Here is a 26,471-nt window from a genome sequence, read left to right on the forward strand (position 1 = left end):
GATATGTCCTTTCTTTTTTTAACTAGTATTGTAGTGAAGGACTAAGTTCAGTGAAACATTTCATACAGATTAAACGTTTTGCTTTCACTTTGAGTCCAATTTGAAATGGGAGATATTGCAGAAGAAAAGTAATGTGACAGATTTCCAAAATTGTACGAATGCATTTTATTAAAACCCTTGAAAATCAGGTGAAAGTACATGCATGGTTAAACAAAAAAGAAGAAAAAAAGACTGCATTCGCAATGAGAGGAAATCACGTAAGGACCAAATACCATTACACACAATAAAAGTAAAACCTTAAAGTATGGTTAAGTTATTCTGGCACATCATTTGTTAAACCATCATTTGTTAAACCTTGTTAAAACATTTATGCAAGAATAAAAAAAAGATCACTAGTCTTAACTCTAGCTGTAAAGATAACAGGGTACAGCCAACCAAGAAATCCTCACAGCTTTTGTTAAATGTATGTTCACGATTACCCTTTGCTCAAGAGTTATATCGAAGGTAAACGTGTTTTTTCAATCCAGTGTGAAGCCATAGGATGACTTTGTCACAAGTATGGATGCTTTTTTTTGTTCAGCATTTCATAGAAATCCAGAAAGCGATACATCTCGGGATGGATGTACCAGAGCAGGAGTCATTGCGAGGTAAATGATAGATTCCATGACTGGTGAAAACTGGAGCCCGTTCCAAGTATTATCAGATGTGCTCTTCTTATCGTGCGACATAGTCTTTTCACATCCCTCTTGTCATCCATGCACTACAATAAGACACTTCACTAAGTTCACAGAAAACATAATCCTTTCGACAAAAACCCTCCAACTGAGACTGCTCCAGCCAACCTTTGACTAGGAACACCCACACCCCTTCAGTTGGCATTATGACACTTAATCGAGTAAGGGGGCAGTCCCCTCAGCCTCTACAAACTCTGTACCACAAAGTGGGAAAGATCCAAAGAGTGTTGGAACATGTATAAAGGTGACAAGGCGTTACTGAGATGGTGTGGATACTTGCCACTGACGGAATATAGCGAACACCCTTTTAGACTTGTCTTGAGGACACTGGAACAAAAAGACGTGACAAATGGTTAGCTCTCAAGAATCAAAACAAAAAGATACAGCACTTTATGCCGACGTATAATATCCAACAAAAACTGAATTGGGGAGGAGATAGAATGTTGTTAATTTACACATGTCCTCTTTCCACTACTATATAAATTTAAAAAGTATTATGGTATGCTTTATGGATAGAGAACATTCTAGTTTGAAGCATATCGTCACATGACTTTAGGTGAAACGACAAAGTCCTACACTTGCCTGTGCGGGACTGCCCTTTGATGGGTTGGAGTTCTTCTTCATTGGCATGAGGAGGTCCAGCGCGGCCTTCCAGCCCTGCTGATGTAGCACAGAGTCTTTCTCAAGCAGGGGGATGGCTCCTCGATTAGTGTCCTCCTTCACCACGTTGACCCAGGGGCACCAGTCTCTGTGTTGGGCCAGTGGGTCAAATGCATTCTTTTGTAGAGGCCCATCCTGAAAGGAGAATTCAGAAAAATGGTTGAAAGCATATTTGTCCAATCAAAGAGGTAAAGAAAATCATCCTTTTAACAGAGCCTCAGGTCTGAAGCCAATGTGAACTGAACTATAATGTCCACACACCCATTATCATGTAGGCCATAACACAATACAAATTAAAATCAACAACACTTTCAACACATAGAGGCCCATCATTTTGACATGGTTCAATTGTTGTGATTGTGTGAATACAACATTTATGGCACTGCCACTTACGGGGCCACCAGCTGAGGAGAGCCGGACGCGTTTCGGAGTGTTTATGGGACTGGCGGTGCCGTCGGATCCCCGACCACGACCAGCTGCTTGCCTCTTGCCCTTGGGTAAGGGACTCTGTGGCTCCTCGTTGGGGCCTGGGGAGTCCTTGCTGCGGGAACGCAACAGTGAGGTAGACAGGGGGCTTTCAACCTGTTGGAAAATCCACCAGAAACACCAGATTAACTGGGGAGTGTGTGGGGAGAAAATGCGCACACAAAACAAAAAGGAAACTCCTGCAAAGAATCACATGAATGGGAGTTCCTCGTAAACACATCTTTCCTGTTTAACTTGTGTCACAGAAACTTCACCCTATAGCATAGAAACATTTTACAGTCGTCCCTTACCTGATCTGAGCGTGTGGTGTCCTGGCTCCTTAGCCCCATGCGCCTTGGCGTGGTGACGGTGACGGTGGCGGTGGTGGGGGTGGAGGTGGTGGTGGGCATTGGGGAAGTGACAGACTGGTCCCCCGGGCCCTCCTGAGCGACTGCTGCCCCCAACAATTGGCCCGGTGCATGTGTAGGGGTTGGGGTCGGGCTGGGGCTGCTGTAAAACGTCTCATCCTCGGTCACGGTGCCCTCCATCTGGTGAAAGTTCCACAAGCCCACTTTGCGCATGCAGAAGGAGCAGGTGAGGATGGGCAGACTCATGGCTTTCAGAGCTGGGCTGGGGAGGTTAAGAGGATAGGTGGGTGGTCAAAAACACTGGGTTTTGTGTGCGAGTTCTCAAGGTCTCACATGAATCTAGAGAAAAAGGTCACTACTGCCAAAATGCACTCACCTAGCGGCCCAGCCACAGAGAGAAACAATACAGGCCGCCACCTGGATTGCCAGGGCATCAGCCGAATGAGCCGCACCCCGTTTCTTTTGCTCTTCCTCAATGAGGTGCAGTAGAATGCTGATCACATCCTCTGTTAGAGACTGCAAGAAAACATACCCCCTTTAAAACATGGCCAATGCAGGAAGTTAAAGGGAATTAGTCACTCTTCAATTTAAACAGGGTACTGCTTCAAATGTCTTGTGAAAAAAATGCGGTATGCTACTTTTTCTTTTACAAGAAAAAGGTTAACAAAAACGTTTGATTATTGAAACCACCGGTCAGGGATTGCTTTCTTAATGGATCCTTTTCACATCGTAGGATACACATTATTGGTCAGCAATGTGTGTGAATCTCTGTGAAAATGGTAATTTTTTTCCAATTTGGACAAAGATATCCTTCATTTTTCATCAATACAAGCTTAATAGACATGGTACGCAAGCCTTGCTCACAATGGATTTTAGGTGCTCTGGTTTCATGGCCGGCAGCTGCTGCTCCAGGAGACAGGCACTCTGGAAGCGGGCCAAGAAGGCACTAAGCAACGCTGTAGGGTCCGACGCTGGGACCAGCCAGAACCGCTCTGAAACGACAGGAAACCTAAACATTCAGCGGGCCAACCACCTTCAAAAACACACAGCAAATTTGAAACTACACAGCTCCACCCGATCAACCAAAAGAAATCAATAACTATTAGTTTTAATTAATTACAACATAAATCGCTAGTCTCCTTGAGCAATACTCTGATGAGTCTGGCTCCTACCGGGGCTTGGGAAGTCTGGCCAAGGGCAGAACTTTTCATGCTGTGACTGCAACTGTCTCGAGATCTCTGCAATGCGGGATTCATCTTTGATGGGAAAGAAAAGATAAGACTCATAAGATCTCAAACACCCAACTTAGCTCTAAATTGGCTATATTAGTCATGTTTAGCCATAGTATTTTACTCACATTTTTCCAAGTCCAAAGTCGGTGATAGAGATGCACATAGAAAGGCCTGGCAGCTGGAGCATTTAAGCATATCACAGCCTACGTTGATCCAGCCATATTGTGCACACTTTAGAGGGGAGAGGACCCGTGGTTTGCCTGCCCATCGCAAACAGTGCAAAAGCTAAGGAAGCCTTTCTTTCATTTGCACAATACATGAGAAACATTATGATTATTGGGTTGACTGAATCATATTAAATGGTAATGCTGAGAAATCCCATAATGAACCAAAACATTTGGCCATGATAGGTCCTCCTTGCACATTGCTTATTCTCTGAAAATCAGCAAAAGAAAAATGACAAACAAAGGATATGGAGAAGGACTCCACTCGGGAGAGAAAGGCTGCCTCGTTGGTTGCCACACAAGTTGCTGGAGTAGTGCTGGGTTCCACAAATGTCAAGTTCCCTTGTATGCTGAAATGAATATAGACAGAAAACATCTCAAATGTACATTCAATCCTTAATAGTTCTTCCTTACGGCATTCCTAAATGTTGTCTCAATGTTTTTTTTTGTTTCACTGTCTTTCTTTTTTACTATATAGTTGTGAAGTCATTGTTAACCGATATCATTTTGAGTACATGTACATCCGATACACGTTTGATCAAGAATGAGCTAGGGCTTTTTAAAGTAGGCCTAGTATACGGGTTTGTTTGTTTTTTATCAATGAAAGGATCTGAATCTACACATGCATATGTAATGATTTTTAACTCAGCCTTTCTACATTCCTCCAAAGGCATAAATGATCTGTCATCATCCGATCTGCATTTGTATTCTAAATGTCGATTAAAGATAAATAAATATTTTACAATAAAATAATAAATCACACGAGTAAATGTGCATTCATTCGAATCAAGGGTTCAAATCATTCATCATTTTGTGTTCTCTGCATGTGCCCCGAACTGACAGCATAATGAACACAACTCTTCCTAAACGAATACACTGTTGCTAACGTGTATCAACAACGATGCAGACCGCACTAGAACACATGGGGCATACAGCCTCCATGCATCTCTGAAAATGCCATCTTCACTTGCACTGATGCGGGCTGCTTGCTTAGCAGTAGACAGGCTAACTAGCTAACACCAACTTCTGCGTCCTTTCATTTCAGACCTCGCATTAGATTTGATACCTATTGATAGAAGTCCCGTCCGTGGAAGAAACGCCTTCACTGAGGAGCTCTCGCACTTTCTCCGGAGAAGTAAATGAAGACTTTTCTCGGTTTGAGTTTCCAAGTCGAACCCCACGACTGCTGAGGGTCGCCATGATCCGTGCTAGCTTCTAACTCTTCCCCGGGAAAAGTGAGCTGTGTGAAGTGTTGTCTCGGGTTCCTCCTTCCACTCCACGTGTCCATCAGACGGGAACACAATGTCCCCAACTTTGTTAATAAATTCAGAAAGGCTGTGTCAATAACACGGGGAAATATTTGTAATATTCCGACTGAACAACAACAATTTATGTGTTGTATACGAATTGGCTTGCCGCCGTTTTTTTTTATGAATGGCATAGTTGAATATTAAAATGATGTTATGAAACAAAAAATTAAGCCGAGTCAGGCCTAATAATGTGGTTAAGAGCTGGTGTGTGTTCTGTTTTGACTCTCTGGTCTTACAGGTTAGACTTATAACTCGATGTGTTACACAAATAGCTTATAGAAACCCTTCAATCGGTTATTTCGACGTAGTGCGCTGTGCTCCAAGGATTGAAGGCTCAGTTATGGTCTACTCTCCAAGCGTTATGCATTCACTTGAGAAAATCAATTCTGCCTCAGGACTGTTCAGACGGAAAGCCCGATCTGCTTGACATGTGGCGTTTCTCCAGGATCTGATATGGCATGCTTCACGGATATAAGATGCATGCATCTGATTTTGAGGTATCTCGTTGATTAAGAAAAACTGGGCACAATATTTTTGGCCTTGAAACCTTTTCCCAGAATTCTGAAACAGATTTTTTTTTATGTTCCAAACAAATGTTTATTTCAGATCATTAAGTTAATTATGTCGTTAATTGCAGAACAAGAGCATAATTTATTTCCCCCCAGATCATATGCGATGTATGTATGATGTATTATATGTTATATGTTGTGCATGATGTTGAATGATGGATTGTTGTGGATTGACACACACACACACACACACACACACACACACACACACACACACACACACACACACACACACACACAGAGTTATTCTGACGAAGTGTAGAAAGTAGTAACACGGCCTCTGATTGGACGATTCTGACGGCAGGGTAAAAAAACAGTCCATGGCCTGACGACCGGGGATGTATCATGACTTATAATGTTTTACCAGCACTTTGAAGAGTTTTGACTGCATTTTTTAGCCGTTTCCCTGGACTGGATTGTAACGGGGGGACCATGTCGGACGCAGAAGGCGCTCGAAGTCCGGAGCAGCTGAATAAATTTGAGAAAGTGTCCGGGAGGCCGCCGCTGTGTCTGTCGCCAGCAGGTCTGTACCGACACTAGCACGACGTGCTAGCGGCTAACGTTACCACACAGCAGCTCCAGCAAACAAATGACATGTTATGAACATAACCCGGAGTCATATGCACTCTCCGATTCACACATGGGTCACACTCAACACTATGACTCTATGACAAATGTCATGTTTTATCACTTACGTTGACCAATGGCTTAAATCAACACAACCTTGCAATATTGCCACTCCGGTCGTCTGTTATGATCGACACTATGAGAGCCGGGGCCAGTGAATATTAGATAGCAAATGTCATACATATTTATGATCAATTTGAGTTGTGCTGCTCCTCTCAGCTTCGTCCATGGATCACTGGATGAAGTAGATGCGTTGAGAATTTACCGAATGGTCTCTGGATAGACTCATTCACAGTGATCATCATCAATCGTTGTTTTTAAGTTATTGAATTCGAAAGTATGCAGGCGTGTTGTTTCTAGTTCAGGGTTGTGTATGTGTCAAAGATTGACATGAGTCTTAAGCTGTGTAACATTTGGCAGTTTAAAGTTAGGTGTCCATAACGTCATTATTAATAACTGAGTTCATACCAGCATCTTTGAGTGAAAATAAGGAAGACTACATTCAGTGATTGCTGCACTCTAATCACACTACTCGTTTATTGATAGATAGGCCCCTATAATATTTTAGTAAATGTAAACATTTTCAAAAATGGCCAGTTATTTTTTTTAGGAAAAACTTTAATTAATGGTTCTGACAGGTCTGTGCTTTAATATTATCCAACTGAGCATAGCTAAAACCACTTTGAAGTTCTCTGGTCCAGTCCAAGTTTAAAACTCCAACATGAGTGGAAGTATAAGGAAACTCCACAGTGACTTGCTGGCTCCTGACTCATTCAAACTATACAGGTACTATATAAACTATATGCCTGATATGTGCAAAGTATCATTGCTGGTTACTAAGACTAGACATTTTAAACCCTTGGCATCTCAGAAGGGATGAAGTGGGCCATGATACCCACCCAGTGGTTCCTTGTCCTCTAACCCAGTTGCCTTCAACATGTGTGTAAACTATGAACGGTGCAGGCCTACCCTGGTACCTCTTAGCGACTACAAGGGGAGCATAACTCCTGTGTGCTCTGGCAAAATCCTTCATACTTTTGAACCCATGAACAAACCAATCCCATGAATGAACATACCCAAAAACACCTCGCTATCGTCACCTTATTTCCTGCTAACGACAGTCATCATCACCCATGCGTACAATCTCTCTTATTTACTCGGGTGTCCCCTCTCCCGCTGACCCTCCGCGTTGCCCTCCAGGCCAGCAGCGCACGCCGCCCGCCCGCAGCGGCCACCGCTGCGTGGCCGACAACACCAACCTCTACGTGTTCGGCGGCTACAACCCGGACTACGAGGAGTCGGGCGGCCCGGAGAACGAGGACTACCCGCTGTTCCGGGAGCTGTGGCGGTACCACTTCGCCACGGGGTCCTGGCAGCAGATACGCACGGAGGGCTACATGCCCACAGAGCTGGCCTCCATGTCCGGTGAGTCGCCCGTCGGTACAGCGGCGGCGGCGGCAGCGCTGTTGACGTGTTGTATGGGATTATGTTAACGTTTCTGCTGGTGGATGTTAGGGCCGGTAGGACTCCTTACGGCAGAGCTCCCCTGACAACGATGCATCGCCATCAGCAGCGCATCTGCTTACTGTCATATGTGCTCCAATGGGAGCGCTGTGCACTGTTCCTTTGACCGCCACTTTTATGGACTATAAATGCACATCATGTCTATGTACTGTATGGCTGCAGTTCTTCTTCCGTAGTCATTTGTACTTTGAATTTACCTCCTCTGTGTCAATGGCGTATATTTACTAGTATATTTCCGTATATATTTTTCCTCTAGCTGTTTTGCACGGCAACAACCTGCTGGTGTTCGGTGGCACCGGCATCCCGTTTGGGGAGAACAACGGCAACGACGTGCACGTCTGCAACGTCAGGTACAAGCGCTGGTCCCTGCTCAACTGCCGGGGGAAGAAGCCCAACAGGATCTACGGACAGGTACGGTACCCGCCGACGCGGGTTTAAGCATCAACGGTTTGGAATCCATCGGCTTTGTGGACACTTTGTGTTTGCTGAGATGAGCTAACCTGCTCTAATGACAGCGTATTGTGAAAAACTTTTTCGTATAAAAAAGAATAACAGAAGTTGGACGATTTGAAATTCACTTCCCAGGCTTTGCACAGAAAGTGAAACCTATTTCCTAACACACATTTGAAGCGGTATGCCCCTATGTGACTAAACAGCCAAGCGTGACAATAGCCTCTCAACCAGTCTTACTCAAATAAAAAGGCTTCCGTTTGTTTTGCCAGGGAACACACAGAACTCGTTTCAATTCATTAGGACTGACATTGACTTCGGGCCATTATTTAATTAATTAGTGTTCTCTGTGCAGGCGATGGCCATTATAAACGGCCACCTGTATGTGTTCGGGGGGACGACTGGCTACATTTATAGCACAGACTTGCACAGGCTGGACCTGACCACCAGGGAGTGGACCCATCTGAAGCCCAACAACCCCCCCCACGACCTGCCTGAGGAACGGTAGGTTGGTGAACGGTGCATTTATATGAGAGAGAGAGAGAGACCGAGAGAGAGACCGAGAGAGTGACCAAGACCTGCAGAATTTGTGATGGACTGTTAACCGTTTTTGTGCGTGTGTGTCTCAGGTACAGGCATGAGATAGCACATGACGGGCACAGGATATACATCCTGGGAGGCGGGACGTCCTGGACCTCGTATCCTCTGGACAAGGTGTGTTGAACTCTGAGCTGGAGGTAAAGCGCGCGGTGAAAGCCCTGCTTTAATGTAGTTGAAAATGGCGGGGGGTTTGTGATCAAAATCAAACCGCCCTATTCGGCTTCTTCAACCGCAGGGTACTGCCTAATCAAACGGGTCAAAACCCGCCAAAACACTGCTGCCTATTGGCCAACAATACCACATGCATGCTTGCATCTTGTCTGAATGCAACTGCTAACTACTCCATGCGAACACCCCCGCACATCACAGCGACTAGATTGTACCCTGTCAAAGCAGTTTGATAGCCTATGGGAACACACCAATTTAGTTTGGACTGAATGGATCACTCGTGGTCAGATCTGCAGCTAAAACGCAACAGACTTCGTACCTTGCATTTGTTTTTATATTATTCCCAGGCCCAGTAGGGCGGTCTGTGATCATGCAGACCTTTGCACCAGTGTGGTGCAGAGACTCTGACATAATTGTTCTGGATTGATTGGTTGAAGTTCTCCGAATGGCAAGATCTGAATGCGCCTACAGCATGTGGATAATATTAAGCATGACTGTGTTTTTTGATTGATCTTGTTTGATCTTAATTAACCAGGACACCGTCATGCTTAATATTATCAATACAGTGTTGGCCCATTCCACCTGTCTGGTCTTTCACAATGAATGCAAGCCAAGTCATGTTGACATTTTGGAATTTGGAATTGCCCTGATTTGTGAAGGAGATGTACAAATTTGCTACAGGAGGATTTGCAAAGGGAACAGCGGTATTATGGGGTTGTATGTCTGTTTACGTAGGGTTGTGTGCTGTACACAAGCTCTAATCGCCCCTCGCAAAACCTTTTATCTGTGGTCGTGTTTTTAAGGGTTTAAGTGCCATGCCGTCACACGGTGGGATTAGGACGACACCAAGGTTTGATTCTGAAGTACCTGTTCCCTTCTGCTTCTCAGGTACACGCTTACAATCTGGAGACCAACTCGTGGGAGGAGATCTCAACGAAACCTCACGACAAAATAGGTCTGTGTCACGTGAAACCCCCGCCCTAAAGCCTTGTCCTGTCGTTGTTTTGGGGGTTTTACCACCGTATACACTGCTCAACCCCAGGCTAATGTCAGCCCACAACGTTCCGCTGGCCTTGGGCCAATCATTCACACTTATGTACTCAAGCCCCAGGCTACAAACATCTAAATAACCGGGCAAACATTGTTTAGTGGGCTGTGATTGGCTAGTTGGAGGCCTCTAACTCCTGGAGTTAGCCCTAGAGACTGTAGCGAGCCGCCAAGCCCCCAGACTCAGATTTGTTGCTCGTCCACTTAGAGAGGAGCATTGGGTGAACACTTTCTTGGCCGGAGGCTAACTGTAGTGTGAAATGTGTCCCAGTCCAACTGACCTTGTCTGTCGTCCTCCGACAGGCTACCCCGCCCCCAGGAGGTGTCACAGCTGCGTGCAGATCCGAAACGGTGAGAACCTTTTTTTTTATTCATTCATTCATTCATTCCTTCATTCAATCCAAGCCGTGTTTAGTTTCTCAGTAATGATAGCCCTTCCCACTTATATTTTGGAAACAAGGTGTGTGTGTGTGTGTGTGCGGTCTGAACAGGATGCAGTGTATTTGCCCCAGGTAACTACAAGGTTTGTCTGTACGAGTACAGCTTAATCCCTGACCTTGTCCGTGTTGCTCTTTTTCTCAGATGTGTACATCTGTGGCGGCTACAACGGCGAGGTGATTCTGTCCGACCTCTGGAAGATTAACCTGCAGTCGTTTCAGTGGAGCAAGCTGCCCGCCGTGATGCCAGAGCCGGCCTACTTTCACTGCGCTGCCGTCACACCGGTCCGTACCGCACAATCACAAACACTTAGCGCGTTGTCATATCTGGAAATCAGAAATTAACCGGGAGGTTCCGGACCGAATCGCATTTGCGTATCGGTCTGGCGATTCAGGCTACGTCGAGCCTGATGAGGTGGAAAACCCTAGCAGGAAGGACGGGCCACAGCCAGATGATTTAGTTATATTTAATGTCAAAGGGGAACAATAGAGGACCAAGTCGTACACTGAATGAATTAGTTAATGTTAAATCTGCCTCAAGTCTTGACATTGTGATCCATTTGACGTTCGCCAGCAGTCACCTGACCCCTCCAAACGAGTCATTTGGTGTATGACTCGTCATCGACATGTTGTTCATTTTATAACTTTGTCTTTGGCCTTGTTTTTTATTTTCGCGTACTGTCTTGCCATCCTGCCTTTCCCCAGAGTCGACTATTTATTGACCTTAGTGCTTGGTTCAGCCACCTCACCAGGGAGCGATGTCGTCAAAATGTTAACCCGTGTGCTCTGGTCAGCTGTCCCACCTTCCTCCTCAGAATCAATCAAAATGTTTACCCTTGTGCTGTGGTCAGCTGTCCCACCTTCCTCAGTGGCATCTAAATCTGTTTCTGTTTTTATGCCTTTTAGCTAGGTGCTTGGCCAGGGCTAATTTGTAAGAGAGACTACTGTCTTAATGTGAATACCCTGGTAAAACTAAAGATTAATAATAATATAAATGTAAACCCTTCTCTATGGGTAGCCGGCCTACCTTCCTTCGAGTCAACCAATAATATAACCTTCGTACTTGGGTAAACCGGTCACAAAGGAGAAGACATCCTCTTAGGCACTCTTCTCCTTGATGAGAACAGAGGCAACTCTGTGTCTTGGGTAAACATTACTTGATTTGATTATTCTGCAATGTGGGAAGGATCTGAAACGGTATAAATAACTCTTGTCAAACTGTATTCTGGACTCACTCTGCTAGAGAGGAGTCTAATGTAATGCATGCATTAAACCGAGGATAATTGTCTGCCAAGTATTGTGTGCTTTTTTTGCATTTAGAAATGTCATCTGTCCTAGACGCAATATCTGTTAAAGGAAATTGCCACGACAAACCTCAGTACAGAAACTTCCCCTGTGCCGTCGATTGATCTCTCTCTCTCTCTCTCTCTCTCTCTCTCTCTCTCTCTCTCTCTCTCTCTCTCTCTCTCTCTCTCTCTCTCTCTCTCTCTCTCTCTCTCTCTCTCTCTCTCTCTCTCTCTCTCTCTCTCTCTCTCTCTCTCTCTCTCTCTCTCTCTCTCTCTCTCTCTCTCTCTCTCTCTCTCTCTCTCTCTTCCCCCCCCCCCAGGCGGGCTGCATGTACATCCACGGCGGCGTGGTGAACATCCACGAGAACAAACGCACGGGCTCCCTGTTCAAGATCTGGCTGGCCGTGCCCAGCCTGCTGGAGCTGTGCTGGGAGCGGCTGCTCAAGGCCTTCCCCGTGCTGGCCACGCTGCCCACCATCGAGCTGCTCAACCTGGGCCTCACACAGGAGCTCATCGAACGCTTGAAATGAACCGCCCCCCCCCCCCCCCCCCAACAGGACACACGGAGTGGAAAGGGAGGGAGGGAGGGAGGGATGGATGGATGGATGTAAGAGACACTGGCAGATCACAGGAATCGTTTTATGGAAATCTTTTCGTGAGGCTGGAGGGGGGTCTCTCCTTTTCCCCTGCCTAGTGTAGCCCCCCCCCCCCCCCCCCCCGCCCGCCTTGAAAACCAAAAAAAACCCAGTGGCTTGGGACGCCTTTCGATTTTGTTTTCTTTAGTTTTGCACTTAACCGATTGGGAGACGGCAAATAACAGGGAATGTTTTATGGAATAATTCACAGCCCCCCCCCACACACACACACACACAAACACCAATATTCCTTGTAACTCCTTTGCATAAACATGGAATGATACTATATTACGTACACTACCCTACAAAGTGAAGCGTTGCGTGGCGAAGTCCATCTCTCTCATCTGTATTTTTAACCAGCCCTCATTTGCCTTTATTTTAAATTATTAAGGAAACAGTTTCAAATGGACAGCTGCATGATGTATTTATTTGGGGAAAAAGAGGATTTTGTTGTGTACGTGATCTACCCATCACCCATCGTTTCCTTTCCTGCACTTTTGTTTTGCATACATGTTGCCATGGATTCTTCGGCTTAAACAGGGGGCCCTACTATGAATGTGCATTGTAAGTCTTAATAAGGGCGTCAATTCAAAGGTTTGAGGTGAATAGCACTTTACAGTGTAGGCCTAACCTACTTGTTCTGTTAAAAGGTGTGCCAGAGAGACTCGCTTGTTTTGACCAGTCCTGCATTTCTGGGATACTGCTCCACTGCAAATCTTTTTCACCCCTGTGCTTTTTTATTTTTGCAGTCTTTTATTTTTTACTTAACCATACATCACTGTGAATTTGGTGCTCTTAAAAAAAAAAAAAAAGCTTTTATTCCAATAAACTTTAATTCTGTTAAATGTTCATTCAGCTCTGCTTTGCTAAAACAAAAACTTTTCTAAAAGATTCTTTTTAAATAATTCCCTTTCGTTTAATGCAGTGCCTTTCCTACATATTTTTCTTAACAACTGATTGAGGAAGCATGTTAAAAGTGCAGAGTAGTCTTCATAAATCCCAAACGGTGTTTAACCAAACTTCCATCACAAGTAACAAATGAACAGCAAACTGCAAAAGATAATTGTGCAACCTGTCTCGTTGGACGACAGGTCCGACACAGACCATAATATTTCATCTCCAACACCAGTGTTTCAGGATCAACTCTCCCAGAGCTTATGCAGAGTGCCAGAGTACAATAGCGATTCACGAGGAACGTATGCCAAAAATAGAATCCCGCACGAGCGGCGTGGTTTTATTGACTAGACGAGGTTTAAGCTGCATCTCCGGTCGGGCCGGTTTGCTGCGTCACAGCTCCCAGCAATGCATGGTTTTTGCCTTCATGGTTTGTTTTATTTCTCCTTTTCTTGCAACAAGCGACTAGCTGCATGGTGTGACCCTTCTGTGCGTTTCAGACAAACCTCCCCGGGACTTCTTTTGGGACTTCATTTTAAAGGGTGCAACAAGATGTTGTGTGTGTGTATATATAAATGTTGTGCTTTGAGTTGAATCAATAAAAGATGTACTGTAATTAACTTGAATTACGAGTTGTTTGACTGAGGGTTTAGTTGCCAGTGGTCACTTTCACACATTTAAGGAATAGTTCAGAAACCAGTACACTAATCAACCTATTCAGTGACACAAATAGACAGGGTACCCCCAGCCTGTCCTGCCGCTGATTTGCCCTGCAGAAGGGTCTGGAGAAGAGCAATACATTTCTTTCTGCTTCCGATACATTTTTGCGGGAGCCAATCACCAAGCTGGCTTCTCCCCCTGGCGTGCTATTGGCTGGTTTAACACAATGACGACAGGGAAGAGACGGCAAGCAGCCAATTGCGTACAGAGTCAGTTGAACTAGGCCCGTTGATCACGCCTCTTGTGCTGAAGAAAATGACAGCAGCCTCCCCAGACTAATGTGCAATCTACGATTGAGCTTGGTCTGGCAATAGCCAGACTAACAAATAAGATGAATTGAATGTATATTTTTACAAAGTTAGACGCCAACTTAGGAAATAAATGCATTTATTACAATATCACCACTTGATATTTCACAATTTGATTTACTCATTTTCTTTTACTGTACTTTACCTTTTTAAAAGTTCAGATTTACAGACGCCAGGTATAAGAACACCAAATATTTTGAACATATTGTGAAAGAAAGAAGTCTAAAAAATGCAACAACAAAAACATACTTACAGAACAGAACACAAAAGTCTAGTTCATAAACGCATGAAAAGCAGATCAACAAGAACGGGGTGAAGGAGCGAAGAAGTAGAGGGCCAGCAGGATGAAGTACACCATCAGAAGAGCAGTACCTGGAGGCAAACGCAGCACAGGAGAGGGGCAGAAGGTAAGACCGACATAGTTACAATCACCTGATTGCCATCTTGTTCTTAAGCACTAGCTGACTTGGGGGAACTCACTGCAGACTGAACATATGGCCTGATTTAATTAAGTCATCTCACGGTCTTTAAATGTCGGATTTCCTCGGCGTGTTCCCTACTGAGCATGTCATTTGATTGCTGGCAACCATGGCAACTACCTTCCCTCATCTCACAAAAACGACGGCCAAGTCATAATGTAAGTCGTCCACAACATACCCTGGAAGTAATCACTTTTCCCGTCCATAAAAATGTAGTTGACTAGAATGACACTGAAGATGCTGGCCCAGAGGTGGATGTCGCTGAACACCAGCACGAAGCCCACGTCCTGGGGGGGGGGGGAAGGGAGAGACACACGCAGTACAGGTCATGGAGGGAAGGCCCAACCGGGCAGACGTTGGACAAGGAGAAGACGACCTACGTAGAAGGCGTTGAAGAGGATGAGCAGCGGGATCTGAATCATGCAGACCTGCACCGCGATGCAGCTGCCCACTTCAAGGCTGGGGAGGAAAAGTAAAAAAAATTAATTAAAAAACCACGTTTGTAGCGGAGCACTAGATACAAACTGACACAACTAGAATGCGACGTACCCCATGCCTGATTCATAGTGAAAGCAGTGTTTCTCAAGCTCATTACATTCTTTCGTAATAGTTTGGTAAATTGAACAGGAACGTTAAAGGCGTGACATTTATACCACCAGGTGTGATTGCGACGAGCCATAACAAGCAGTTTGAAAATCTAGATGTACAGTTTGATGGATAGCCTATCCATCATACATCCAGGTGGACACTCATCCACTTGTGATGTCGCTAAAACACAGGGAAAGGCCGATTTTCAAACGGCTTGTAATGGCTAATCCCACTCACACCTGATGGCATAATACCACCCCTTTAGAAAGGGGACGGTAGACCCTGTGCACCACAGCTCCGGGGGGGGGGGGGCGTGTACCTGAGGCTGATGTTGTTCTGCAGGGCAAACTGGATGCCGTTGACAATCTCTGGGAGCTCAGGCACCATGGCCAGCACCGTGACCCCGATGAAGTACTGCAGGGGGGGAGGAGACAGCCTCACGTCACCACACAGCATGGGCTCATAAAAGGACGCTCAGTTCAGCGGCAACATCGGACGTTTGACGTCCTTGAACCTGACGAGGATTCCACCGGAGCGGTCTAACTGATGGTCTTCACTACGTAGGCGGTATGGTGCTGCAGTACCCGCCCAGCCCACTAGAGGGCCGCGGCCCAGTTTGGGCATGTGGTCACTAGGGATGGGTCAGAATATTCGATTATTCGTTCCTGAGGGTCAAAGTCGATTTTTAACATTTGGACCGTTAACATTTTTTCCCCATTCAAATAAACGAGAATTAACGGACGGAACTAATGTTGGTTCTGTAGCACTATTATTTTTTTTATTATTAGTTTTTTTTTATTATTAATCGTGTACAGAAAAACAATACACACAATACACAAGCATAAATATTAATATATATATGCATACAACACAAACACTGATCACTGTTAAAGTTTTTTTTTTTAAGTGATTTCTTGCCGATGATCCATGGCTGCCTTTGTGAATGTCGGCACACATCGAATAATCGATTATTCATTCATACCACCCACTGATTATTCGACCATGAAAAGAGTTATTCACATCCCTAGTGGTCACTGGATACCTGGGATATGTTGTAGGACAATATAGGATGGATGTTCTGTGTGGTGAGATCGGCGCAGGCGGCCATGAGCAGCGTGGCGATGATCAGAACCACTAAGGCCCGCCACCGCGACCAGTGGACTACATGGTGGCCTACTGGAGAACACACACACACACACACACACACACACACACACACACACACACACAAAGATCATCAAGATAACAAACAAAAGACTTCGATGCATTTTAAAAACACACAGACACACACTTACCTTTTGTGCCGAAGCTGGTGGTGATGAAGTTGGCGTTGATGCAGGTGGCGACCTCAGGCCCCTCCCCTCCCTGCTGGGGGAAGTGACCCTGGGCCCCGGGGCCCCGCGGCCCCCCGGGGCCCTCGCTGATGTGGATGTCGTAGATGTGTGTGTGGGTCTTCAGGGTGAAGATGAGGCCGATGAGGTAGGCCACGGGCAGCAGCACGGCGATGGTGTACACCAGAGGCCTTATGGGGAAACAATGCGTTGAAAATAGCGGAACACATTTCGTACGTTTTCCCCTTAATGCTTCAGAAACGCAAATATTCTTTTCGTGGGTCATGGTAAATATAAATACTTTCCTGCTTGTCCGATAAAGAAAAGCCAATCTAAACCTTGACTTTGGACTCTTTACATGAGTCAGATGAGGCTTTAATTATGATGGCGTTTCCTGGACAAGGTTTCCCCAAATGATGCCTGGTCCAAATGATTGGGCAGAAATACTTACTCTGTGTGGGTGATGATCCAGTGGTGGTTTGACTGGCTCTGGTAATGAACAAAGAACACGATGCATAAATGATCACTCAGAAGATCATTTTGCCACACACACACACACACACACACACAGTCAATACTTCAATCCACCAGAAGCATTCCAAGATAGCAAGAAGAGGCAAACATTGGCCATCGGTCATCTTTGTTCTAAACACTAGCTGGGTGACGGAACTGAATGTGGAATTCTGTTATAATAATGACCCGCTATTGTTTAGAACCAAGACGGCCGTTAGGTGAACGAGACTAAAGAATGTTGAAATGGATCCAAATGGTTGATGGAACGGCATTTAGCTCCAAGGTTTTTCCCCAAGGTCCATTGGAGGAACAAGACCGCTCGGTCATCACCACCTATTGGTTCAATGAAAAAAGAACCGCAAAAAACCAAAAGGAGCGTACAAAGTCATAGTAGCAGTCCTTGCAGGTGAAGGGCGCGCTGCCGTTGCCCGGGACGTTGGTGCAGCCTTCACACACCAGACTCCCGAAGGCCTTGGTGAAGAGGGTGGGGGCGAACACACCTGCAAGGGGACACGGGACACAGGACCGGAAGGGGTGAGGCTCGGATCCCACTTGGGTTTAGTGTTACTCTACATGAGGTTTCCGGTTACTGTGTAAAAAGCAATGTCACGCTATACAACAGCATGAGCTTCACGTTATGGAACAGCGTGTGATTACACCGTGGGGATAAGGTTAGCAAAGGGGGACCGCGGGAGGAAGCAAGTTCCACACTTGCCGTAACGTGCCGTACTAATGCTTATTACAAGGACACAATGTTAAGTGTTACCAAAACAAGTTCATTAATAAAATATGCCTTGAATCAGAATCCATGTTTTCCCTAATCCCACAAAGGACCTGCTGTACGTGTGGTGGTGGATCAACGTACCTCCTATTGAGATGAACAGCAGCGCAGAGCTCACCCCGGCCGACCGACTGTTGAACCGCTGCTCCCTGTGCTTGATGCCCCCGATGACCATACAGATACCCTGGATGGAGGGGGACACACACACACACACACACACACACACACACACACACACACACACACACACACACACACACACACACACACACACACACACACACACACACACACACACACACACACACACACACACACACACACACACACACACACACACACTTTGTTTACCATCGTCCCCAGACAGGGAAGATGGTAAACCCGTCCAGTTTTCAAACAGGGTGGGGGGGGGGTGGTGGTGCACTACGGGACCCTCGACTCACGGGTATGAAGAGAATGCACCCCAGCAGGGTCCCGGTGAGGGCCGACTTCACCAGCTCCTCGAAGCACTTGGTCTTGGCCTGGTAGCCCTGCAGCAGCGCCGTGATGTAGAAGGTGATCTCCGTGATGGAGCCGAACGTGGCGTTCACCACCGCCCCCACCGCAAAGTTGCTCTGGGCAGAAATGCTGCGGAGGAAGACGCGCGAGTCGTTTTTTTTATGTTCTCAAAAAGGGACGTGAGGATGAGGAGGCCCCACGCGTGTGACCCCACCACGGCATACGCATCTAAACGTTTTCAAAAAGGGTCTATTGGCTTCAAAATAGAATAAGTGAACAAATTGTACAATTGTACGTATTACAAAACCAAAAATCACAATTTATATGCATCGTCTTGTGCATCATTTCGAAAAAGGAGAAGTATAAATGCGAATACTTTCTACATTTGTCCCAATTTCACCAACAAAAAAAAAAAAAGTCACCAGTTCCATAATCACTTATCACATATCCATATCTCGAGGTCATCCACGCCCCGATATATACGCGCCATTGGGCTGAGCTGCGGGCCGTTACCTGGCGATGCCCATGCCGATGTAGTAGGACAGAGGTATGATGGAGACGATGGACGTGAGGAACTTGGCCCCCATGCTGGTGTAGCGGTTGCTCCAGTCCAGGTAGCCCAGCACCAGAGTGCACAGCACCAACGGGAGGAGGTCTGCAGGGGGCGCTCACGCTAAGGGCCGCAGCACGGAGGCAGAATCGTCGCGTACCCCTTAAAACAGCCCTGGTGGTCCTCTCTGATTGGACCTTTTGTCACCGGTTACAGAGTGTGTAGCGGGGGTTAACAACTCTGCTCCCTCCCACCCTACGTTACGTCGCCATTGAGAAGTGTTAATTCACGCCATAACAACACTGTGTGCTTGAATCTGACTGATTGGTGATTACCTGAACCAAATCAAGGAAGAGATGCCCTGATTGGTCAGAAATGAGCTGGGCGCGGTCTACAATATGAATTGTCTCTTGTAGATACAGACACGTAAGAAACGCTCCGATATATTCTCCAAGAGCATTTCACTCACTAATAGCTGACAGGTGGCAATGGCATATCTAACAAAGTGCACCATATTCAAAGCACTTGAATCTTACCTAAAGCATTTTTCATTTACTGTTTGTATTTAATTTAGACCATAGAGAATCAGGCCTGGACATCCAACTAAAATGCTGCAAAGACCCGGACAATAGCTTTGGTCCAACCGCACAAAAGGATACTGAGAGCAAAGATGTTGATGCCCTGGAAGGTATATTTATAATAATACCAGTTCACGGCTTGATAGCAACACAGGACCACCTTGGTATCAGAAGTATTGGTCTGCAAAAGAAGGAAAAAAAAAAACACCAACATTCTATATGATCAACCCTGGAAATTTCAATGTTGCTTTCAGAATAATCACACACACCCCCACCCAGGCAGCGGGGGAACCAACATGGCCACTAGGTGCACTAAGGCCCCCATACCTTTTCTCGCTTTTGGATCTGGACGTTCTCCGGCGGCAGCAGCAGGACCGTGGTGAGGGTCCGGGCGTTCATCTTGGCCACGGGGATGGTGAAGACCAGCAGCCAGGAGACGCAGCAGACCAGGGAGTGGACCACAGCTAGCGGTGGGTAGGCCAAGACCAGCCACACGTAGGTGCTGAAGCGACACTGGATTGAAAAAAATAAATAAATAAAGAGGGGAGAGATGAGTCACGACCCATTTCAACCAGTATTAGCTCAAAAACACCATCAGCCCAAGTCTAGCAAGTCTCGACTGCTCTGAAGCTCGCCTTTTGAAATTGACAATAAGCAATTTTAAAAAAGTAAATGAAAATAGTCTTCACAAATATATATATATATATATATCTATATCTCATTCACATTCACTCCTATAATTTTTAAAAATAATTAAATTAATAAAAAGTTAGTAGGAGTGAATGTGAATATATATATATATATATATCTATATATCTATATATCTATATCTCATTCACATTCACTCCTACTATGAAAAGGGCCAATTGATCGCCGATATCGTTTTGAAATTAACCTAAAATCTCATAAAAAATGCAGACCATCCTCCCTCCCCCACCCCACGCTCCATCCATCCTCCCCCCTACTTCCTCACCAGTGTTTGTAATAACGCAGTTTAAAATAACAGCGTTAGGTAACGCTGTTATTTTTTTTAGTAACGGAGTAATCTAACTACGTTAAATGCGGTGCGTTACTACGAATTGATTCACCCCTGGCTCCACACAAACTGATAGTGAGGAGACCGGCTGGTTTAACAAAGAGATAAGCGATTATTATTGGCTAAAGCAGAGTCATGTTTTTTAATTTACGACACCCGCATCTACAAAGCTACTTCTTTTTTTTTACAGTAACGCAAATAATTACTTTCCCTGGTAACGAGTTGCTTTTATTATAGAGTAATTCAGTTACTAACTCCGATACTTTTTGGAACAAGTAGTGAGTAACTATAACTCATTACTTTTTTTTTTAAGTAACGTTCCCAACTCTGTTCCTCACCCAAAGCCGGGGTGGCGAGCGGTGCTCCGGGGGGCTCGGGACAGGGATGATCACGGCCAGAGGGGACGACACACACAGAGGAGCGGTGTCCTCCGCCACCCCGTCGGGGTCCCCGCCGTCCTCGTCGCGTTCCTCCGGGATGGCCTCACAGTGGGGGGCCTTCGGCTGGCCCCAATCCGCTCCGTCACCAACCTGCAGACACAAGGGGGCGTGTTCTAATTGTTCCCTATATAATGAACATTGGAGTACACCTTTTAGGGCACAATAATAAAAGGCACTGATTATGCACCACGCATCAAAACCAGGGTGTGTATTGGCATAAACAAGCGTTTACATGTGTTGTATGTCCCCCTGGGACCTGTTAGCATTAAGAACCTGCATCTGCCGACCATCTTTATTGGATGAAACCGATGACGACGAAAAGCACATGCATCAAGGAAAACAGTGCGGAGGTTAAGTGCACAACAGTTGTGCACTTATCTTAGGGTGCATTATGGGTATTAGAGGACAATACCGGTCTGGGTGATTAAACCATCGTAACCGTCTCTCCTAGTTTCCCCCAAACATCAGCTATGAATACATGGAATAATGTATTTTGGAATGAACGCATGTTGCCAAGTAACGTCCTGTATAGGGAAACCGATTTGCTTTCTCAGCTTAATTGATTACCATTGTGCGTTATGGTGTAGTTTTTAGGCTTAGGTTACTGTACCTCCTCTATTGACTTTCCAAACGGCCAGATGAAGAAGCATGTCAGCTTCCAACATAATCTCCCTGAAAAGTAAAGAATACGTCCGCGTTTCAGACTCCGATCTACCAGACACATGAATCTGACATGTTATTGACACGCAGATATAGATACACACCGTAAGGGGCTCCACAGATCGTGAGATACATGATTGGACACATCAAGAAGTAGCTCAGCGAGATCCACCAGCCAAACATGACGACGTAGAACACGTTTCCACAGGTGACCGCATAGCCTGAAATAAAGGAAAAAAAATAAAAACAGTAATGAACCGAACAGACTGGGGGGGGGGGGGGGGGGGAAGTAACACTATAAATAAAGTAAAACCTTTACTTAAACCTGCACTGTAAACGTCTTTCCTTTAGCGACCTCTAGTGGCTTTCTAGTGTCAATCCCTGGATGGGCTCACTCGTGGACGGAGACGTTTTAGTCTTGAGAAACTTGCCAGTTCTGTTTTAGTGTATCTAAAAGTATCTAAAAGTATAGTATAGTATAACATGGTATCTAAAAGCTGCAGTAGAAAGGTAAGAGTGCATGTTCATAACACCATCTGGTCCTGGAACTCGGTGCGGTTTGGATCAATGTGTTTTTTGTGGTACGATGGACGTCTTAAGCGTGCGCGCGCCGTGGTTGATCAAACCGAGGGGGATAGGGCATCGGGATGGGTGTGAGGGGACGTGAACAGGCAGGAGAAGCGAGAGAATGCGAGACCTCTGCCGGCGTGTGGCTTGACGACGTTGAGCTCGGAGTAGAGCTCCTGGACCTCAGCGGACCGGTCCTCCAGGGGCCTCTCGGTCACATGGCTCTCCCACTTCCTGAAGCCAAACTGCACAGAGACAGAGACGGAGCGCACATCTCGCACAATGCGTCGGTTGCACACAGACTAGGGCTGCTCGATTATGGAAAAAAAAAAAAATCATAATCACGATTATTTTGGTTAATATTGAAATCTCGATTATTCAAACGATTATTTTTGAGTTTGAAAACATGATGCATTTATTCATAATTTCTCTCCAAAAAAAAAAAACACTTTGTAAATGAGAACTTTGAAATTTCCCCTTAAAAAATATACACAAAATGGTTAAGTAGAAAATAATGTCCAGATATGAATCCAGCTGTTCTGCAATTTCTATATATATATTTTAAAAAATATATTAAATCGTTTCAACTCGATTATATTCGTTTGGTGATCGTTTCACTCTGAAATCGAAATCGCGATCAAAATTCGATTAATCGCCCAGCCCTAACACAGACACACGCTCACAACGTAAGAGAGAGACAAAGGAAGTAGCGTCGTCACCTGGAACCTAGACTGGTCTAATGAAACACATTGGAATATCGATAAAGATTTTGCATTTCAATAGATCGTGTTTCGTTACATCCAAGGAGTTTTTGGGCACACACAAAACCGTTGGGGCGTAGATCAAAAGTTAGGAGTCCCACAGTATATGTATACACATTTGAGTTTGAACTCAAGATTAAAATCCCTTTTTAATAAAAAATTGTAAATGAATGTAATGATACTTTTGCATGTTGCACTTTTTCATCAATCAATCAAAGTCACACTTGGTACAAAACGCGGACACAAAACACTACTCCCTCGCATCCTCCAACCACCACGAGACTTTAATGTTATAGAGGAGCAGTGTGGGGCTGGGGGTGATTCTGAGACGACACTTCACCTTGTAGTTGTTGGCCACCCTGTTGGCCTCCAGCTCGTTCTCCGCCCGGATGGTGGCCTTGCCGGTGGTGGCGTCGCGCCAGCAGTCGTCGCTGCACCGCGTGGACGTGGAGCAGGCCGGCGTGCCAAACTGGCCCCCTGCGCGGGTCACGCCGCGGACAGAGGTCACGTTAAGGGCTGATTATGGTTCCACCGTTCACGTTAACGCAATGACCATGCAGACGCGTCAACGGCGCAGTCGTGAACCTTTTTGGTTCTGCGTCGGGTTTTAGTTAAGTGGACCAATCACAGCCCTTGCTGCTGCGTCGACCTCAACGGAAGGTTACAGTTTTTTCGGGAGGCGCACCTCAGGCCCAAGGAGGGTCCTCAAGGACGTAAGGGGTCCGTGACCGCCTTGCGTTGCGTCAACGTGGTGGGACCATAATCAGCCCTTTAGACCCACGTCAGCAGGTGCTGTAGGCAAGACTTCGCATGAATCATTTGAGAGGATCATTTATAAGGAATGCCATCGGCATCAAGTCATCAGAAATACTGAGAATGAGAATAGCTCTTCTGGTTGACCACATGCCTGCCCCTCTCTGTGTGAGACCATTTAGATGTTAGACCATTCCCGGATTATTACGGACCAATCTTCCCTGATTGGTTTCGCGGAAACCATTGGAAACCATTTCCCCGGCAATCACTGATCACTAGCAGTAACAATCCCCATTTCTATGGAAAATACAATTGTACAATTTTTATAATACAAATGATAAAAATGTATTTCATGAACACATTTCTCTCTTCTGCATCCTGCAGCCTCCACAGTCCCCCTGCTGCAACCCACTTCTGGGTCCCGACCCACAGACTGATAACCAGACTGGTCTGGAGGCGAACGGCTACCAGGAGAGCGCTCCTCACCTCTGTGGACAGCCAGGTAACATTTGGGCGTACAGTGGCCGAGGAACAGAGAGGTCTCCTGAGTGGACGCGTCGCCAGGCTCTGGCACGTGGGGGCCGACTGATGGTCTTTCGCTTGGAGACGGTTGCCGTGGCAGCCAGGGATGCTGAGGATGCAGATGCTGCTGCTGCTGCTGCTGCTTCTGCTCAGGGTAGTCTGAATAGCCGGGGGCATAATGAATGGGTGATGTCAGACTTGGTTGTTGTGAGAGAAATTGACAATACCCTTAGCAGGATTATTATCATTATCTTGCCACCAAACCACCAAAGTGAAAGGGCAAGGAATTGTTTGATAACAACCTTAACTTGGAGCTCATGGGAGGAATCACAGAGTGAGATGGTAAACACAGAGTGCTGAAGCTGTAAAAGCAGGTGTTCTGCAGACCAGCTCGGCTTTTGTATTACTTTAAGTTACAATTACAGTTAGGGCAGTTGGCAGATGCCGTTATCTAAAGTGACTTACAATAAGTACATTGTATACATACATAAGTACATTTGTAAGAAGAAAGAGCTAATATATCGCTGTTGGTACAGTAAAGATGTTCGTTCATGGTATACAACAAAGATAGCTAGGATAAGACGCTACACAATGCCAAGTACTATCTTTAAGTGCCAGGACATACAACAAACATTAAGTGCATACAAAGCTCTAAATATAGGTCTTAACGTTTATTCTGTGTTTTCCTGATCTCTTTCCTTGTAAGAATTTATGCTGTAATTTCCACAAAAATGTCATAGAATGATAACAGTGGTTTATGATTAGAATGTTATTATTCTTCACATACTTTCTTTTAAAAATATAAAATCAAGTAATGTTGACCTAAACTACTGCTATCCATGTTTTGCACACACAGCATCAGGATTCTATCAAGGTATGTGTCTGGTAATAATGATTAAAAGTTCCTGGAGAATAACTAATGTAACTTAAAAACTTTATTTCAAGTTTAGAATATGTCAATAACGTTAAAACAACTCAAAACAGAAGTGAAAAAATATCTAAAAACGTATTGTTAAAGATGTATATTCTGATTTGTATAAACATTACTCTAGATGCCTGAAATTAATGACTGCTACTCGTTCTATGAATCTAAACATGACAATAAACTTGAAATCATATCAGAAACTAATGAATAGACCAGGATCAGTTTTCAAAGGTGCATTTCTCGATTTATTATGAAGGCAGGCCGGTCTGTGACGAACCAAAAACTCCTGACTGTCATGCAAGAGGCTACGTTTTTCATCAGCAGTAGAGTCTACTAAATAACCCATAACCAATTAATTATGCCTGGGTCAAAAAAAGACATTGGAATTTTACAAAACGTGATCTGTGCTGGGGTTTCTACTGCCTGGGTTAAAAAATAAATAATAGCAGGCAATTTATTTTATTGGGATTTAAGACATGTAATCAGGTGTCCTATTACTATAAGGCACCTCACGTCTAAACAGTGATGATGAACTCAAAACAAGCATATTAAAAGGGAGATCCTTCAAGTAGGCCTATGCAACTCAAAATGCACGTCATAAAGATATGCATTCAATTAAAAACACACAAGGTCAGTGTAGGAGACACCAAAATCACCCCAACTACGAATGTTCATACGATGGGTGTCAAAGTAATCACATTATAAAACACTATGTTTGAAGGACAGATTAGCAAACACGACAATAATGACATGGGCTGGTGTGACGTCGGGACACAGGTGATACAATCAATCAATACAATAATCATTTGAGGCCCAATTTGAAATGACGATACCAAATGAAATACCAAATTATAAAGTAAGAAGTCCGTATTATAATTGTAATAAAAAGAAAAAAAAATCGATCTATAAATCGTACACTTTCAAAAAGTCCATTGGACGATATGCTTCAACACACAAGTAGGCCTACGCGTGTTAAACTTCATGCTACAGGTAAACGCAGAAACAACTTTAGAGTACCGCATGTTCGACCTTACCTGTGCTGTTGGCTGCAGACCTCCTCCTTAGAGTTTCTCCATCATTTGGCAGCAGTAGCGCGGTGTTTTGGGACATGTTTTTTGGTCGGAGGCTGTGGTTGTGTTTGCTTTCGTCCCTCTGTCCCACCATGTCGGTCCGCCGTGCTGAACGCGTGCTGTTCTTCTGGAGATGTGCGGTGTACCAAAACGATGCGTTC

The 26,471-nt window shown here is 45.2% G+C and overlaps 3 protein-coding genes across 3 annotated transcripts; 1 reads left to right on the forward strand and 2 right to left on the reverse strand.

Moving 5' to 3' along the window:
* Positions 1-169: 169 nt before the first annotated feature.
* Positions 170-4,883, reverse strand: zc3hc1 (zinc finger, C3HC-type containing 1; the record flags this gene model as incomplete). Its single annotated transcript, XM_084483347.1, has 10 exons — positions 170-1,061; positions 1,317-1,529; positions 1,788-1,976; positions 2,171-2,489; positions 2,604-2,743; positions 3,092-3,219; positions 3,400-3,483; positions 3,585-3,735; positions 3,934-4,033; positions 4,750-4,883. The coding sequence occupies 10 exons, from the start codon at positions 4,881-4,883 to the stop codon at positions 990-992; spliced, it is 1,530 nt and encodes a 509-aa protein (XP_084339473.1). The 3' UTR covers positions 170-989.
* A 992-nt stretch (positions 4,884-5,875) lies between these two features.
* Positions 5,876-13,850, forward strand: klhdc10 (kelch domain containing 10). The gene is made up of 9 exons (XM_084483349.1): positions 5,876-6,085; positions 7,390-7,614; positions 7,970-8,124; positions 8,519-8,667; positions 8,793-8,877; positions 9,820-9,886; positions 10,282-10,329; positions 10,561-10,700; positions 12,022-13,850. Exons 1-9 carry the CDS (start codon positions 5,995-5,997, stop codon positions 12,229-12,231), a joined length of 1,170 nt encoding a protein of 389 aa, XP_084339475.1. The 5' UTR covers positions 5,876-5,994; the 3' UTR covers positions 12,232-13,850.
* A 706-nt stretch (positions 13,851-14,556) lies between these two features.
* Positions 14,557-26,404, reverse strand: LOC311363380 (uncharacterized protein; the record flags this gene model as incomplete). Its single annotated transcript, XM_084483324.1, has 20 exons — positions 14,557-14,630; positions 14,916-15,024; positions 15,118-15,196; positions 15,645-15,739; positions 16,368-16,501; positions 16,621-16,847; positions 17,108-17,145; positions 17,551-17,669; positions 18,035-18,134; positions 18,394-18,577; positions 18,962-19,103; positions 19,658-19,757; positions 19,904-20,089; positions 20,951-21,142; positions 21,663-21,724; positions 21,817-21,933; positions 22,410-22,524; positions 23,381-23,517; positions 24,280-24,474; positions 26,275-26,404. The coding sequence occupies 20 exons, from the start codon at positions 26,402-26,404 to the stop codon at positions 14,557-14,559; spliced, it is 2,535 nt and encodes an 844-aa protein (XP_084339450.1).
* Between the last annotated feature and the right edge of the window lie 67 nt (positions 26,405-26,471).

The sequence above is a fragment of the Micromesistius poutassou genome, assembly GCF_964030765.1.
Source record: "Micromesistius poutassou genome assembly, chromosome: 18".
NCBI classification, from domain to species: Eukaryota; Metazoa; Chordata; class Actinopteri; order Gadiformes; family Gadidae; genus Micromesistius; species Micromesistius poutassou.